Source organism: Haliaeetus leucocephalus, unplaced genomic scaffold, assembly GCF_000737465.1.
Source record: "Haliaeetus leucocephalus isolate CR32 unplaced genomic scaffold, Haliaeetus_leucocephalus-4.0 Scaffold153, whole genome shotgun sequence".
Lineage (NCBI taxonomy): Eukaryota > Metazoa > Chordata > Aves > Accipitriformes > Accipitridae > Haliaeetus > Haliaeetus leucocephalus.
Window position 1 is genome coordinate 747578 of NW_010972589.1, and position 17496 is coordinate 765073.

At 38.3% G+C, this 17496-nt stretch overlaps 1 protein-coding gene across 2 annotated transcripts in view; it reads left to right on the forward strand.

Moving 5' to 3' along the window:
- DNAJC13 (DnaJ (Hsp40) homolog, subfamily C, member 13) overlaps positions 1-17496 on the forward strand; it is a 58434-nt gene that overhangs the window by 11190 nt on the left and 29748 nt on the right. Inside the window, exons 3-23 of one of the 2 annotated variants that reach the window (XM_010562025.1) lie at positions 873-948; positions 1442-1591; positions 1936-1977; positions 3085-3285; positions 4373-4579; positions 4659-4754; positions 4909-5000; positions 5773-5939; positions 6039-6118; positions 6192-6361; positions 7221-7320; positions 7565-7672; positions 8225-8380; positions 9111-9167; positions 10474-10595; positions 11774-11849; positions 12884-12979; positions 13131-13274; positions 14409-14423; positions 14931-15013; positions 16221-16374. In XM_010562025.1, the coding sequence (XP_010560327.1) occupies positions 873-948; positions 1442-1591; positions 1936-1977; positions 3085-3285; positions 4373-4579; positions 4659-4754; positions 4909-5000; positions 5773-5939; positions 6039-6118; positions 6192-6361; positions 7221-7320; positions 7565-7672; positions 8225-8380; positions 9111-9167; positions 10474-10595; positions 11774-11849; positions 12884-12979; positions 13131-13274; positions 14409-14423; positions 14931-15013; positions 16221-16374 (2392 nt within the window). The remainder of the gene's footprint in view (positions 1-872; positions 949-1441; positions 1592-1935; positions 1978-3084; positions 3286-4372; positions 4580-4658; positions 4755-4908; positions 5001-5772; positions 5940-6038; positions 6119-6191; positions 6362-7220; positions 7321-7564; positions 7673-8224; positions 8381-9110; positions 9168-10473; positions 10596-11773; positions 11850-12883; positions 12980-13130; positions 13275-14408; positions 14424-14930; positions 15014-16220; positions 16375-17496) is intronic. The other variant, XM_010562026.1, reaches the window with a different exon arrangement.

The window sequence follows — 17496 nt, forward strand, 5'->3', positions numbered from 1 at the left end:
ACCCAAAACATAGTGCTGTCCCAGCTACTAGGAAGAAAATTAACTGTCCCAGCTGAAACCAGGACAGTTGCAAAACTTTCTGATTCAGAAACATGTAAATAGTCTCTATATAAAGAGTTGGTTCAGAGTATGCTGTGAAGATTGTCTAGGAAATGAAACCATGGTAAGGCTTCCATTTTGCACTTGATGCATCTAAATTTTTTTAGCTTTAGCTCACTGCTGCTTGTTTCTGATATGCCTGAAATGCAAGCTACCTTGCTACAGCTGTTCTTTAAGCACTATGGCAGTTAACATATCTGTGATACTGATATACAATGACTAGCTGCATATTGAACTACAACTTCAGTGATCTGAGTCTTTCTGAGCTTAGTAAGTCTTAGTTTTAGTTTTCCTCATGGTGAAGAAAATTAGGCTTGGCCGTAGTAACACTTTAACTTGTTACAGTGTCGTGACCAGGTGTGTAAATTGGGTTATTTCATGTTACAACTGTTGTCTGAGAGAGCTTCAGACAGATGCTTTAGAGTATTGCAGGAATATCTTTTTTCCTATCTGTGTTTTTCAGTTCTTTTAGAATTTTTTCTTGTCTGGTAGTACCTTCCAGTGCACGTTCCAAGAGTCTTTGGTCCTGACTTAGCCAGTAACTTAGGAAAAGATATGCATAAGGAAATATATTTAGTGGTACTTAACTTGTATGTCCCCTTTATGGATGCGTAGAACAGAGAAGCTTAACATATTGTAAGGGTAAGCTGCAAACTAACAGAAAATTCCATATTTATTTCCTAACAATGTCTTGTATATAGCTTAACATAATTTTTGCAGTTCAAAAGGGTTTTTCTGTGACTTCTGGAGAAACTAACACTTGTGTATTCTAGGTATAAGCGAGTCTTTTCAGTTGGAACCCATGCCATCACCACATACAATCCCAATACGCTAGAAGTTACAAATCAGGTAACTATCATTTTTGAAGTTGATTTCTGACTTGGGTTCACCATCCACATTGATGCCATCTGGAGTGGCATTCAGTCTTCAGAAACTATCTAGTCTGACAAGATCTCAGCAAAACCAGAAGGATATGGCAGCTGCTACGAAAGCACACATAATGGAAAACTGTTGTTGCCTTCACTAACTCTACAAATATCCAGTGGTTTCTGTACTTTTAGGCAATTTGTCTTTATTGGCCAATAAGTAGTAGTTTGCTTTTGGGTGTGCTGTTCTGAATGAACTGGGATAAGTTTGATCACTGTAAGGCTGTGTGCCTAAAGGGAGTCAGGACACTTACTTTGCAGAGTATCAAATAGGAAGCTCAAGCTAAAGCTTTCATGGAGCATGCTAGTTATTGTCTTGTTACAGCAACTCACTTATAGGTGCTAAGGTTTTTTGAGTGGAGGAGATGTAGCTTGAAGTTACTAACAGTATAACCTAATTACTTTCAATTGTCTAGTGGCCTTATGGAGATATCTGTAGTATTTCTCCTGTTGGAAAAGGACAAGGAACAGAATTTAGTCTCACTTTTCGCAAAGGCAGTGGAAAAAAGTCTGAAACTCTTAAGTTTTCCACAGAGCACAGAACTGAACTCCTTACAGAGGCACTGGTAAGATTTTTTTTTTTCTTCAAGCAAGCAGTAAGTACTTGGTTATCATTACCATTTGTTGTAGCTTACTATGCTTTCTTTCCTTACATAAAAAGTAGGAAAGCAAGTTGTCTTTTGAGCTGTTATGTTAATGAACTTGGTCTAGTGTCAGTTGTAGCAAGTAGTGCATGATTCTTAAATAGCAAGTAAAGCTACAAATACTGAATATATTAAACTGCAGTGTAATGGTGAGCCTTAAAGAGGCTTAGTTTGAGTCCCTTAAATCAGGGTCATCTTAAATGTAGACTTTCTGGATAGATTGGCTATCATTTACATTCATTTATGGTTAACTTTTTTAAAAACAGAGATTCAGGACAGACTTCTCAGAAGGAAAAATCACAGGACGGGTAAGTGTCTGGCTTGTCTGGATCATATGCAGTTTAATGAAATGGTCTAAAGACTTAAACTTCTACTTTGTGTTACGCTTGTGCTATATGCACTACCTAAAATAGCTTTTGTAAATTTGGATCTGAAGACTTGCTTTGGGAGGAGAAAATTAAGAGTTTGTTCAAAAGCAATGGGAACCTTTTCAACAGTAGAAGGCTTGAGTTCTCTTCAGTTGGCCTGAGCCTTATGGAGGTACACTTAAAGACTTTGAATGTTACTGCTGAAGTGAAGAGCTTTGCCATGTGGAGTTCTTATCTGGAGAGAAGGAAGGAGAAAAACAAAGCTTTGATTCATTATTCAAATGTTTACTACTTCCAGCACTTTCTAACTCTAAATAGTTTTCTGCATAACATCCTGAATGCTTGATGTGGGAACATTGTTTCCTAGGAGGATTTCTGTAGGTCAGATTAAAGACAAGATTGCCATTTAATGAACTTGCTAGTATAGTAATAAGCAAGGCAGTATACAGACCTGGACTTTATATTTGGTTTTATGTCTTCTGGTCACAGAAGATAGCACTTAAAAGTAACTTAAAGCATTGCATAGAATAAATTTTCAGTGATGAGTGTAGTAACACTGCTGGAATATGGGGCCCCCCTTTGTTTTACTGTAGTTTAGAACAGACCTCTAACTTCTGCTGGTTTCAATAAGCCTGTATTTGTAATGGAATATGACACCAGAAGATGAAAAATTTGCACTATAATGTTAAGTTTACCTTAATTTAGTCTTGATTAGCTGAATAACATCATCTGGTGCAATAGCTGTTTCCTTGTCTAACCACAGTGTACATAGCTTGAGTAGACCACCTTCTGCAGCAAGAGAAACTCCCTTTTGGAGTGGCTGTTTTGGGATTGTTGTTCTCTTCAAAATGTGTTGTTTAAGCTGCAACTTCCTTGTGAGTTGACAGCTACTTTCCTTTGATTAATAGTGTTCTTAAATAAGAGCATTAGGGGAAATGATATAATTTTTTTGATCTTTACACCCATGCTGCTTACTAGATTTGGAAGAGTATTGCTGTGTAGTAAAGGAGTGTGTGTGTAGATGTCTAATAGTAGCTTTCTCTGCAGAGGTATAACTGCTATAAACATCACTGGAGTGATACAAGGAAACCTGTGATTCTGGAAGTGACTCCTGGAGGTATTGACCAAATTGATCCTGCAACAAATAAAGTCCTGTGCTCCTATGACTACAGAAACATTGAAGGTTTTGTCGATATTGCTGGCTATCAGGGAGGCTTCTGTATCCTCTATGGAGGATTTAGTAGATTGGTGAGTACTAAAACAAAACATCTTGGTATGGTGCTTAGGATATTTATAGCTGCATATTTAACAATGAAGCTTCAACATAATTTGACCATACAAGTATGTGCGTCTTTGGGACCCAGCTGTAGAGCCTCAAGGCTTGTGGACAGATTTTAAAACCTCTTTTCCACAGGAAGTTAGTTAAAACATTTGAGAACAATGTTTGGGGTTTTTTTGCTTATTGTATGTTTAAAAACTAAAGAGCATAAGTTATCCTGTTATTTATATTTGGATAATGAATATGAATGCAGTATGGACATGGAGTTTCCTGACACTTCTCAAAGTTACAGAAGTGACAGAAGTATTACTAATCTACCTAACTGATGGAGGGATTCTATTCAGAAATAGATCTGTCAGTGGTGATGCTTTTTTAGGCCTGTGATCTGATATTCAGCAGCTTTGCTTGGGAAATACTGCAGTGTAATGTTGGTGTCACAGTCTTAAAAGGGTTTCTGTCTCCTATACTGCAAGCAGCTGAAATGAATCTATAGGAATTAATTCATGGTTATTAATGTAAATATAGCTACCTCAGTCACTACTAAGAAAGTAGGAGTCTGTTTTCTAGATCAGGGTTTTCATGTCTTTTGTACTGCAGCATGCTTTTCTCTGGCATAAAACTAGCAATATATAATTGATTCTCTAGAGCTGCCCTAACCTTGCCTAGCAAGGCTGGGTAGCAGCCCTTACAGATAACAGCTGGGGCAACCATTGTGGTTTTCTGGCTCTTCACTCCTACCAGGCTGTCAGGATCTGTTGCCAAGGATGGACAGGCAGGTCATGCAGACCTTTATTTAATGGCATGCTAATATGTAGCAGAGTATCCTTTAGGAATAGCTGCTATAGGTTTTTTTTTTGAAAGGCAAATGTGAACTTAATAGTGGATCTCTTGTGTAATAAATACTGCTTCTCTTTATACCTTGCACTCAGCAAAGGCAAGCCCAGCTGCTGGGAAGATTCTCTACTGTTAGGTATATAGTGGAGGATTATTTATGGAACTGATTTCTTGAGCTATTCCGTATTTTTCACCTGTTCTTTTTCTTGTCAAAATTTGCAGCACCTGTTTGCATCTGAGCAGAGGGAGGAAATTATCAAAAGTGCAATAGAACATGCTGGCAACTTCATAGGTATCTCCCTGCGGATAAGGAAAGAGTCCCTAGAATTTGAGCAATACTTGAATCTGCGCTTTGGAAAGTACAGCAATGATGAATCTGTAACATCTTTAGCAGAGTTTGTTGTCCAAAAAATAACACCTAGACACTTGGTAAGGGTATCAAACTGAACTTACTTGGTTCCTCTTAAGTGCTAAGAATTCTTTCCTAACATGCCTTTGTTTTTTCAAGGAACCTGTGAAAAGAGTACTAGCTCTTACAGAAGCTTGCTTAGTTGAGCGGGATCCGGCTACATATAACATAGCAACTTTGAAACCTTTAGGCGAGGTAAGAGGAAACCTTTCTCAGTACCACTTCTTCAAATAGGTGCTCTACAAGATTGTAATAGTAGGAATTTGATAGTCTACATAAGATGGCCTTAATTTGTAGAGTAGATAAATAACACTGCTTCATGAATGTGACCCTTACCTCTTGTTTTTAGGTATTTGCAATAGTATGTGACTGTGAAAACCCCCAGCTTTTTATCATTGAATTTATCAAAGGACAAATTCGGAAATACTCTTCAACAGAAAGGTAACTGGAACTCCTGTGGGTTATAAATTCAAATGAAAGTTGCCATTGTAGTGCTTCTAGTTTCTCAGCTTCCAGAACCTCTGACCCTTGGAAGTGTTAACTCAAAGCCTTGTTATTCTAGTGGTCTGCCACATACAAATCAAGATTTGTTACAGGATCTTCAAGGAAATCTGTCCAGAAGTTTTCTGATGAACATGTAAGGGTATTGGACAGTTAGACACAGCCTGTTTCTTCCAAGCAATGTTGTTCTCTGTATGTTGTACTTGATTAAGCAGCATATCTGAGACAAGGAAAGAAAGCATACTTTAAGTGATATGGAAAGGAAGGCTGTAAACTCCTTGAGCTGTCTGCTTGAGATGGTCTTAGTTGATTCTATTTAAAACAACCAACAGAACAGTCCCTGAGTGTGCTTGCAGTTGTAATGCAGTCTAATCCTAAGTGAGGTTTTGCAAAAAGCACAGGGATGAATTGGCTCACATCATGTGTACCTTATTAACAGATAATCTAGAGTTGATCCCTTTAGTGAAAGGCTGCAGCTGGCTATACTGGGTGAAAGACAGCTCTGTTCTTACAGTTCATAAAGGAACACTTGAAAGTTGGTGACTTCTTCCAGAGGTGTAGCTGATAGCACCAGTGTTAGTAAGAGATTCCAATGATTGCTGCCTCTCATTCTGTGCTTGATTCTTTTTTTTTTGCCTGTTTTTCTTAACTTGGTTCTTTGGCATCACTTTTCTGATCTAAATTTTATTTGTCTGTCTTTCTCCCAACCCAGAGATTCTCTCCTGGCTAGCTTGTTGGATGGAGTGAGAGCTTCTGGTAACAGAGATGTCTGTGTGAAAATGACCTCTACACACAAAGGCCAGCGTTGGGGATTACTCAGTATGCCTGTAGATGAAGAAGTAGAGAGCCTTCATCTGAGGTTTTTGGCGGCTCCTCCAAGTAAGCTAATGCTTACTACATGGTTTTATAGTGTTTTTTAAAGCATACAGATACTTAGTCAGGCACTGTGCACTTAACTTTTGTTATGTTTTCTTCCAGATGGCAACTTTGCAGATGCTGTGTTCAGGTTCAATGCTAACATTTCCTATAGTGGGGTACTACATGCAGTTACACAAGATGTAAGAATAAGTCCTCTGCCCATCCTCTTAAGATGTTGTTAATGCATAAAGATAATTGTTATTTCTTAACCAGGGTCTGTTCTCAGAAAACAAGGAGAAACTCATTAATAATGCCATAACAGCATTGCTCTCTCAGGAGGGAGATATTGCAGCATCTAATGCAGAGCTCGAAAGCCAATTCCAAGCAGTAAGACGACTAGTGGCTTCAAAAGCAGGATTTCTTGCCTTTACTCAGCTTCCAAAGTAAGTGAGAAGTCTCTTCAAGTTTGGAAGTAGTAGGTGAAAACAGTTCTTGAGCTTTTGATGGTGTCTTATCTTTAAAACTGAGAATTGGAGTTAAGCCTCACTTCTGAAAGACTGGAAGACTCTGTACATGATTACTTCCAGTAGTATGAGGCTGTCATCAGGCTCTAACAAACTGAGCATCCCAAATGATCATTAGTATGTAAAGCTGATTCTTCCTTTGCTAAATGCTCTCTGCCTTGAGTCAAATATGGTTTAGTGATTTTCCCAGTGGAAAAACTTCTAAAATGCACCTTCATCTGTCCTTGAAGTAGGCAATTCTTCATTCTTAAAGTATGTTGATGTCATTGCTATCTTCAGTTCAACACGAGATAAAATGTGATGTTAGGAAGTTGATTTGTACTCCTACAGTACATACAGGCTGCTTGGAGTCTGTGTCTTAATTGGATAACATAAGGAAGCAGAAAAACTGCCTGATGTTCTTAAAATGAAAAATTCTTTGGACTATTTCTGACTCTGGACTATGGGGCAGCTGAATGATGTGAAGAGTAACATACATACTTAGTCTGAGACCTTTGTAAAGTTCTATTTCTCTGTGAATATTGTCCTGTACTATCCCTATCCTGTAACTAAAGAAATATGTCTTTGTTTTGGTGAATGTGTTCTTGGCATATTGTTAACAGTGAAGTCAATGTTAATGTTTTCTTACCAATGAATCTCAAATTTATGTAAACATCAAGGTACTGGCTTGCCAAATGCAATGGGAGCAGGCCGCTTTTGGTCCCCAGTTGGACTCATCTTAAAACTAAGATTTCTATTTCCTCTCTAATCTTGGTGGTTTCTGCTTTCCTTTCAAAAGATTTCGAGAACGATTAGGAGTAAAGGTTGTGAAAGCCCTCAAAAGAAACAACGATGGAGTAACCCATGCCTCTATTGACATGCTTTGTGCTCTTATGTGTGTAAGTACTAAATTGCAGATTCTTTCACTTAATGTGTGAACTTCAGTCTACTGAAAGGTGTAGAAATAGGGACTGCCCTTCAACTTGCAGTGTGCTCAAACATGAAATAACTTGTTGTACAGTGATTTCCTGCTGAACTTGAAGTAGGATGTGCTTTTTATGGGTTCAGAGTGTGGCTTTTGAATTACAGCTGTTAAGAACTGAGAGTTGAAATGTGACTGCATAGTGAATACTTTTTTTATAGCCAATGCATGATGACTACGACTTGAGGCAGGAGCAGTTGAACAAAGCTTCCCTTCTTTCTTCAAAGAAGTTTCTAGAAAATCTACTAGAGAAATTCAATTCCCATGTGGTAAGTCAAATTTTGAAGACACATAGCTTCAAGTGCCTTTCCTAATTGCTATGAAAACACTTCTGTTGTACTTGGATATATCTTTGAATATATTTGTACCTGCAACTGAAGTGCAGAAAATATAGCTATGTCTGGCACTGAAGCTTGTTCTAAATAGGCTTGGATCTTGACAGGTTAGAACGTTAGCTGTCTATACTGAAGAATCATGGAACAAATGTTTGCATGTTTAATACAGAAACTGGGTGTTCCTTTTAACTAAAAGGATATTGTACACTGGTACTTATGGGATTAAAAATAGAAGAACTTGCAGCACACCAGTATATGAGGTCATGAGTGTCTGATATGGTCGGGGAGCCAATACTTTACTAGACTATTGCCATACTCAGAGTAGTGGCATATTTTAAACTTGTAATTTTTATTTGCAGACTGTTTCATGGTATGACAGGGAAGAGCACTTTCAGCATCATGAGTACTGAGTAAAACTTGCATGAATACTCTTGGGCAGGGGAGAAGCACTGTATCTGTATTACATACCTGTCTTCCTAATTTCAGGATCATGGGACAGGTGCCCTAGTAATTAGTTCGCTTCTGGACTTCCTGACATTTGCCCTATGTGCTCCATATAGTGAAACTACTGAGGGGCAGCAGTTTGACATGTTGTTGGAAATGGTGGCATCTAATGGAAGAACACTATTTAAGCTCTTTCAGGTAAGATTTTGTAATTTATTGTTGTTATTGGAAGCTTTAGGTAGTCAGTGAACATGAACTTTTTCTTGTTCTCCTGAAAGACAAATTTGTCTACTGTTCAGCTGGTTAATGTGCCTAAACCTTTTCTACCTTGGTGAGTTTTTTTAGTGATCTATTGCTTTATCTTCAGATACCAGATTGAGGTGGTTATTCTATAGTGAATGATATGCGAATCATTGTGGAATAGACTGCCTAAGATTTGTTTCTAGAAATACTTTAAAATACCAGTTAAGTATTAAGCTAGATTCAGCAGATGCACAGATCTTCTCTTTGGAGAATCTGCCACTTTTTTGTTTCTCTCAGCAAACGAGAGTTTTTAAAAGAGTTACAAAACAAGAGTAACATCCTATTGAGTAGTAAACCTGTAAGAACTCTATGATTTTTAGCTAAAATGTCAATTATTTCTGTAAAACCAGTATGCTCTTTTGTGTCAGTTTCCCCAGCATTATTCCAGCTTCTCTGGTATATACTGCTGTTCAGTGCTAAGAAGTCCATCTGATACTTACATGAGATTCTTGTTTAAAGGTGTAAGGTAGGAACTCTTCTGGGGCTAGCTTTCACAAAACTGAAATAATAATTTTTGCCCAGAACTGGAGGTAAAACAGCCACGTAGATGAGTTAAGGAAACTGAATCAGATGATCTAATCTTCAAATTTTGCACTTGGATAATTTTGTCAATGTTCTATTTTAGCATCCTTCCATGGCAATTGTGAAAGGAGCAGGTTTGGTAATGAAGGCCATAATAGAGGTGAGATTTTTATTAGTGTTACCTGGGATAGCATACTAAATATGTAGTCTATTTCGGAAGTGCAATTGCTTGCCAATAGAAGTTTGTTATATTAGCTTCTCGTGGTGGTGGTGGTGGGGATGGTGGGAAGGGGGAAGGTGAGGAACAGGACACCTGCTTAATTGTGAGTGGTTTAACATAGCAACTTGCTTTATCTCTTACACTTGGGGGTTGGGAGGGCATGTGAGTTGAGACAGTAGGTAGTGCCTTGCATGTTTCATACTGCAGTCAAGATTTGGCTGTTAATGTTGTATGTAGCTCAGTCACATACCTCAGAGCCACCAGGCTTCTGCATGTTTAAAAGAGCCTCTCAAGGAGGAGAGGCCATATTTCCTGGGATACATTTCCAGATGGAGTGGGCTGGGATTAGCAGGCAGTAGTGTCCCAGAGCAGACTAGTGATGTCAGCCTCTGCTCTTGCTCTTTCTGCTTCAACAAAGGTTGATTTGGCTTTGTTAGTTTCCATACTACATGATGTATGGACCAAGTCCATACTTCTCAAGGGCTGCTCATGATTGTTGCAGGGTGACCTTGTGAACTGACTATCAACACTTCCTGTGTTGAAATTCAGGGCTTAAGTTAGTGCTTCATCATATCACAATGGCTTATGCATCTGAAATGCATCTAGTACTTTCTTGGAAAGGAAGTGAATGAACACTTGAAATAGAGGTTGTATAGACCTGCAAGTTTCCACTGATATACCTGATAACATTAGCTAAAAGTTGCTATGGTGTTCATTACAACTATCATTTGAACTATAGTGGGACATGGGGAAGTAAAAATGCAGCAAAAGCTTTTTCTTCACTATTCATTGTAACGTATCTTGACTGAGTGACAGTCTCATCCATATGGCTATCTAAACTGAACAGCACCAGTTATTCTTAAATGGTTGCTGCTGACCGAAGTCAAGCATCAAGCAATTACTTGTAGTTGTCATTCTTTGTTTAACCCTAATTTGCAATTGCAGTGTGGAAATGGTACTTGTAAATGTACTACCAGCCTCCTGACCTATGATGGGAGACATGCATCTTTTCCTATCCAGTTACTGTCCTTATGGATATAACTACCAATTAATCTGGTCTGTGGCTTTACTAGAACTTTGATCAGTTGCTGTTGAGAACTTGCACTTAAAGCCCATCATACTATAGCTTCTGGCTTTTGGATATTAGTTGACATAATTGATGGTCAAGAAGGCCTTAGAACTGTAGACTAAGATAAAAGCAGCTTAACTAAGATTCTTTAGTAATCATCTTGCCCTGTTTCCAAAGGAAGGAGACAAAGAGATTGCTACCAAAATGCAAGATCTTGCCCTCAGTGAAGGTGCCTTACCTCGTCACTTGCACACTGCAATGTTTACGATAAGCACAGATCAGAGGATGCTTACAAATAGGTATGTCAGTCTCACTTGATATATTATGTTTAAAAAGTCTAATGGCTTAGCTAACACTAGAAATATTGGGAGGTCAGGGAAGAAAACTTGCAGTTCTTTAGGAGAATGTTTTCTTCGGCAGCTGGTATGTTTAAGCAGAGCAAGCTTCAGCTGAGACTGTAGCCACTTAATGAACCTTTGATTATTTTTTTGCCAAAATGGCACTTGGATTGGTTACTCATTAAAGGCTCAAGTTTTGATTTTTTTTTTGTTCTGAAAACATTCAGGGAAAGAAAAGGCAAGTAGAATGTCTGGAACTTGTAAGAAGGTTTAATTTTATTATACAGCTGTATAAATCCTGGTGTGCACACCTCAGACATCTTGCATGCAGTTAGGGTCACCCATCCTGTCAGAGAGAAGTCTCCTTATATAGAAATCATTCCATGAATTCAGCAGTCAGAAGAACTTGTGAAACTGGGCCTGAGGGCATGCTGAGGAAGATGAGTGATAATTCAATTACTTCCACCCAAATACAATATTATAGAAGCTTTAACTTGCATGGTCCTGAAGCACCTAAAGAGTTGCTAAGCAATGTAGTGACAAGTGGAACTTGTTGCCACTGTATGTCATTCAGGAGAGAGCTAGTATGAAACCGTCTGTCCCATTAGTTCTGATTGCAGCTACTAATGACTTGATTGTAAGTGACACTTCAGTTCAGTGCAGTAGAACCCTGGTGACAAATGTTGGCAGAAAGTGAAACTTGGCATAGAAGACAGGCTCCCAGAAAGGCTTTCCTAGCCAATAACTGGTATTAAGAGCTTCAAGTGGAGCAGTTAACAGTTCTTGATGGTTTCTAGACTCTTAACTGTAATGTAAGATTGACTGGATAAACTTACACTTAGTCATTAGATGTTTAGTTTCTGCTCTATTGCTCAAGTGTTCTTTTGAGGTCTAGATTAAAAAGCATGTGCTGCTACTGTTCCACTAACTTCACTGGAGCTTCTTAAAGGCCACACTTTAAAGCATGCCAAGTATATACTTGAACTGGAACAATATAATGCTTTGTGCTCTTACTCACTCAAGAGCATGAAGCTCTTGCTCATCTTCATTTCACCAGCATGGTGAGGGTATCAGTTTAGTGGTTTAAAAATCTGTTTAAAATACGACTTTGCAGTGTGTTATTTCGATGGCTTTTTCAGGCAGTTAAGTAGACATTTGGTTGGCCTCTGGACAGCTGAGAACAAAACTGCTATGAACTTGTTGAAACGCATCTTGGTGAGTAAAAATGGGATACGGAGTAGGGAAAGAATAAAATCTGAGAGCCTGTAGTGTTAGAAAACTTGGGATAGTCTATATAGTAAACCTATCCCTTTTCCCCTCCAGGGGGGAAATCTAGCCTGGGGGGTCAGTCTGGCATCTGCTATTTGAAGGATATTGGTGGCTAGTACAAAACATCTCAGATTCTTGAAGTATTCTGTTACTTTCCTGCCACTTCTAAAATGGTGTATAATACACAGCTTAAAAATAAGGTGTCTGACTTCTTTTTCTTTATTAAAAGGATAAAGATGTAGGAGACATAGTAAACATAGTCTCTAATACTTAGTTCCAGTTAAAAATTAAGGCAAGAGTTCTGTCTGTGCTTGCATACCTGTCCAAATTTATTTGCTAATAATGTAGCTAAATTTATATATTAGCTAATACTTTCCATGTTCTTTCACCCTTGCAGCCTCCTGAAAGGTTCTTGCTTAGGTTACTTCAGTGAAACTAGTTCAAAGAATTGTGTTGTAAGGAATTACTAAATCTGGAAAAATAGCAACTTTTAAATTCAAGATAGCAATTCCTTCATTTCTGGCAGAGCTAACTGTCTTGATCTTAGTCACTATCTTCAGGAAGGCTTAGTCAAATGAGACTATCTCATCTCTAATGTCACATGCAACATTCAATCTATATCAGAGGATATGGATAGATTCTGGTGTTACTGTATTCATCCCCCTCAATTGCTGTGGGTTCAACTCTTTTCTTCCTGCAGTCTTTACCTTCCTTAAGTGCTCATTTAAGAAATGGGATATAGGCAAGACCTCTGCTGTACTGAAGCTAATGAAGTGCCTCTATTGAATTGTCCTGTTGAGGATGGTGGCATTTCACTAATAAAAGCAAAGAAGCTGCTTAGCTGTACCTCTTTGCTTTTAGAGTAGAATATAAATCCTGTTTTGAAATCTGTAATTTAAAGAAATTATCTTGTTACCTAATGTGATGGTTTCTGTTCCAGTAGCCACGTGTGTGCTTACACTGGTTTTAAATATTTTTAGCCACCAGGTTTGCTGGCATACCTTGACAGTGCTGATCCTGTTCCTGAAAAAGATGCTGATAGGATGCATGTTAGAGATAACTTAAAAATTGCAACTGTAAGTAAATGTAGCTGTCTTACCTCCTCCATTATATAGATGTACAGTCTTAGTGACTCTTCTAATACAGACCCTTGACTGTAGCATTGACCTGCATCAAACATGTTGACAGACCTGCAACTGCAAATAACTAATAGGATTTATTCTGCAGGATCAGTATGGCAAGTTTAATAAAGTGCCAGAGTGGCAGAGACTGGCTGGAAAAGCTGCGAAGGAAGTTGAAAAATTTGCCAAAGAGAAGGTGGATCTAGTCTTGATGCACTGGAGAGATAGAATGGGCATAGCTCAAAAAGAGGTAAAAGTATTTGAAGCTCTTCATTACAGCAACTTAACTAAGTGTAGAAAGGAACACCTACAACTCCATGAAATCAGAGGGAAGCTTGACAGTAACAGAAGTGTAGGAATGTGAGAAACTTCATAGCTCTCCTTCCTTTAGCAAACTCTCTGCCTCTTACTAATCTTCATCTTGGGTTAGAAATGGGTTCCAGGGAGAATTGTAAAGCAGGCAAATGGATTCATTCAGCATACATATTAAGGTTTAGCTTCTTGCTTCAGCCAAACTTACCACACTGGACTGCAGCTTGTGTGTCTTCCAAGGTAATTATACAGGAGAATAGGAAATGCCTTAATGTGGCAAAACCACATGGCTTTAAACTGCGTTTAAACTATGGATATTCTTTATGGTAGTGGTATTTCAGTTATGGAACCTGCTTGAAGAAGCTTAGTATTACCTTGAATATAGGTATCTTAATGCTTAAATTGCAACATAAGACTATACATAAAAAGTGTGACTGTTTTGATCTCATAAGAGGATAGCTCAAGCATTGCTTGAGTTCTTACCGTTGGTCTCCTTTTTCCTTTCATTTTATTGTCATGTTCTGTATGACAGACTTCTTGAATCATGAGATGTTTCCCTTAACTTTCTTTAGTCTCCTGAGTAAGCTTGTTTTTATGCGTTCTGAAAGTGAAACAAGCTATTATATATGCAAGGAAGGATGAAAAGGACAATGCAGAGTGTTGAAAATATCTGTCTTTGTGCTTGATTTAACATAACAATAAGCTTTAATTCAGGGAAGCCTTAACTTGGTAAAATCTAGCTGAAGTTTGATGTGGACAGTCGTGTACAATTTTGACAGGTAATATTTCTGGAATAAATGGCGAACTGGGTTCAAAACAAAGTATTAATGGAGAAATCTGGAAAACAGTGGTGGAAGAGCAAATTGCACTTCAAACATCTTGTCTCGATGCTGAGTTTAAACAATCATGGTTCTATCTGGAGTTCTGAGCTGTTTAATTTTGCAGTAAATGTATGCAAGTGTAGCTTGGAAAGGGTAGTAGCAAGTTTGGTATTACCACTTTGAATTACTTCAGTGGCTGTGGCTTGTTAAATGTACCTTTTCTTTTTCTTCCAACTTTCCATCACAATCAGGACAGAAACAATATGGTGAGTCTGTATGTCTCTGCCACTTGTGTGGATTATGTTGCTCAGACTTCTGCTTGCATGTGGTACCTCATGTAAAGTATAACACTGATTTTGTGCTTGATCCAACTAGGGAACCTTTCAGTGGCTAAGTCGGGTTTGTGACTTATTTCTGTGACTTGCTCTAGTCATTTCCTTTCAACAGCAAAGCATTCTTGTTTTGGGTTTTCCCTTCTATCAGCTTTGGAGCTGATGAGTGCTTATGGTGATGGGAATGAAGCCTTTCTCAGGGCTAACTTGCTTCTGAATGAATGACTTGTTAAACAGCTGAAAGGTTCTCTGGCATGATTTAACTTGGTGTAAATAACACTTGTGAAAGTCTGTTGCTACTACTTGCTAGAAAAGGAGACCTTATTAATGGTACTTAACTTAGTGTGGCTTTTGAAGGAATAAAAACCCCCAGCTTATTTTAAAAAGGGAAAATGGGGAGTATCTTTTTCTACTAACTTATTAAATTTGGCTCTTTCGCAGAACATTATTCAAAAGCCAGTGATATTAAGGAAACGACGCCAAAGAATAAAAATAGAAGCAAACTGGGATCTCTTCTACTACAGGTAAAATACTCTCTTATACAAGTTACTACCTGGCTGGATATTTTTGTTAGTATCTTCTGAGTTGCTGTGACTTGATTCATATTTCTGCCTGCCTTGAAACAGTGCAAGTGCTTTGTAACAGGAACTTACGAAAAATGAAATTCTAAGGTATGCTTAAGGATTTCGCTTGTGTTTAGGAAAGGGTGAAATTTGGAAAGCTTCTTACATGTCATCAAACTACATCCTCTTTTCCCTTGAATCAAAAGGAAGAGTGAGCCACAAACTGCAGGTGCAGATCTGCATGATGTCGAAGGCTAAGCAAAGTAGCACTGAAAAGCATTGTGGTGTTTGCATCAACCTGTAAGCTACTCGAGATGTTTTAACTTGAATTGGAATAAAAATGAGCTTAAGGCAGGCAAAAGGAAAACACATGGATATGGGATTTCAAATAGTGCCACAGGTCCTAAATACAGCTTGATTACCTGTGAGTTCTTAAAACTGTCAAAGTTTACAATAGAGGGGCCTGTATCTGAAAAAAGAGATTATCATTTCACTTTGGCTAGGGATTTTATGTTAAATAGACTAGTAAAGCTTGACTGTACAACAAACTATGAAAGCAAGATTGGGGAAATTCCATAAACTTGACTGTTTGATTCAGTGCTTAATGTTTCTAAAGGTCAAAAATAGTCCATTCTGCACAAGTGTTGCATGAAAGGAAAATTTGCCTGCTCCTGAACTTGAACTATTAAAGTGCTGCTCTCAGCCAGTCTCTGGATCCAAAGGCTGTTTTGTAACTGCCGCTGAAGAATGTCTACTGACTGTCTTGTAACACTTGAGACATCAACTTCTATTTTCCTGCATGAACTACTTTTTTTAAAACATACACTTGGTATGTGCACGTTTGCTGCCCTGGGTTATTGTTCACTTGTAGCCCTTACTGGCAGATACAACGAATAGCTTGTGCATCTCCTGGTCATCAACTATATGCAGATAACAAATTGAGCCAAAAGGGATGACAACAGCTATGCTTTAGTTTAGGCTGACGTCCATGACTATGAAAGCCCTATACAAGTGAACACCCATAATTACTCTAACAAACTAGAGACCACTACTTGGTGCCTTCTAATTAAGGTCCACTAATGCTAATCTTCCCTAGCTTGCCAGCTAAGTCTTGTCTGCCTTTGAGATGATGTTTTGTGGGATTTAGACTATGTGACTTCTTTCTTAGATTTCTTCAGGATCATTCTAGATCAAACTTGATTTGGAACTTCAAAACACGGGAAGAACTGAGAGATACTCTTGAGTCTGAGATGAGAGCGTTTAATATTGACCGAGAACTTGGTAGTGCTAATGTTATCTCATGGAACCATCAGGAGTTTGAGGTAAAAGACCCACCGTAGGAGAAACTACATATGTAAAATATGTCTACTTAAAATGTCACTTTTCTGTCTATAACTACATGAGTGAATCTTGTGTTGACAGTCCCTACTGCAAGCTAGAATTCTTTTGGGGTTATGGAATAAACTGCTAAGGCTTGAGGCTGTGAACAGGTACAATTGTTCAGTGTCATTTGGCAAAACTGAAACCTCTTCAGCCTGACAAATGACACTGTAGAGATGAAACGTTGATCAGAACCCTTGATGTATTCTTGCATTAAGAGGAAAAGAGAAAAGTTGGTGTTAAATTAAGATAAGTCGTACTTGTTCTTGAATGTGCTCCATCAGACTTGTTTTGGGTAGTTTCACAAGTCACTTCTTCCTGATAGCAAGTTCCTTGTCTTTATTTCCATCATGTTTCAGTGATGCTAAGGCTGTTAAATACTGGGTTGCCAAATCCTGAATAGGTTATGTGGCTAAAACCACACTGCTCTGTAAATTATAGAGGATACTGTTTCCACATTCTAGGAACAGCAATACCTAAAGTTAAAATAGCCTTTCAGGCTTCTGCAGAGCAATTGGTATGGTCCTACTTGGCTTTCTCAAAACAACTTGCAAGATGTTTTCAAGTAATGTGCTAGTAGGCACTTTCTGTACTCTACTCTTATCTCCAGTATTGTTATGGTTCCACACGGTTTTAATTAATGTGTAATGCTAAAGCAAATCAAGGCCACACTTGGATTCAGCTCTAAGATATTCTTAGATATTCCCAATGCCGTCCTTGTCACAGTACAGTTTTCTAGTTGAAATTTGAGTCAGAGGACTACTAATGAAATGACTAAATTTGAGGAGTTCTCAGTTGACTATTCTGATAAAGCAAAGAATTGCAAGATATCAAGCTAATGCTTTAGGAGAAAGAACTATTTTATGTATGCAGCTTATCCCTATCACACAGCTACAGATTACTACTTACCTAGATGCAGTAAATAGCTAAGTTTGGGTTTGGACTGGCATTTCTTGCGTGGGCATTTAGCTTTCAAAGTTTTCTTCAGGTATGGGTCAGGCACAGGACTTCTGGGCACCACAGTGTCTGCTATCCCAACTCTATCTCTGTACTTTAGAGGTCCT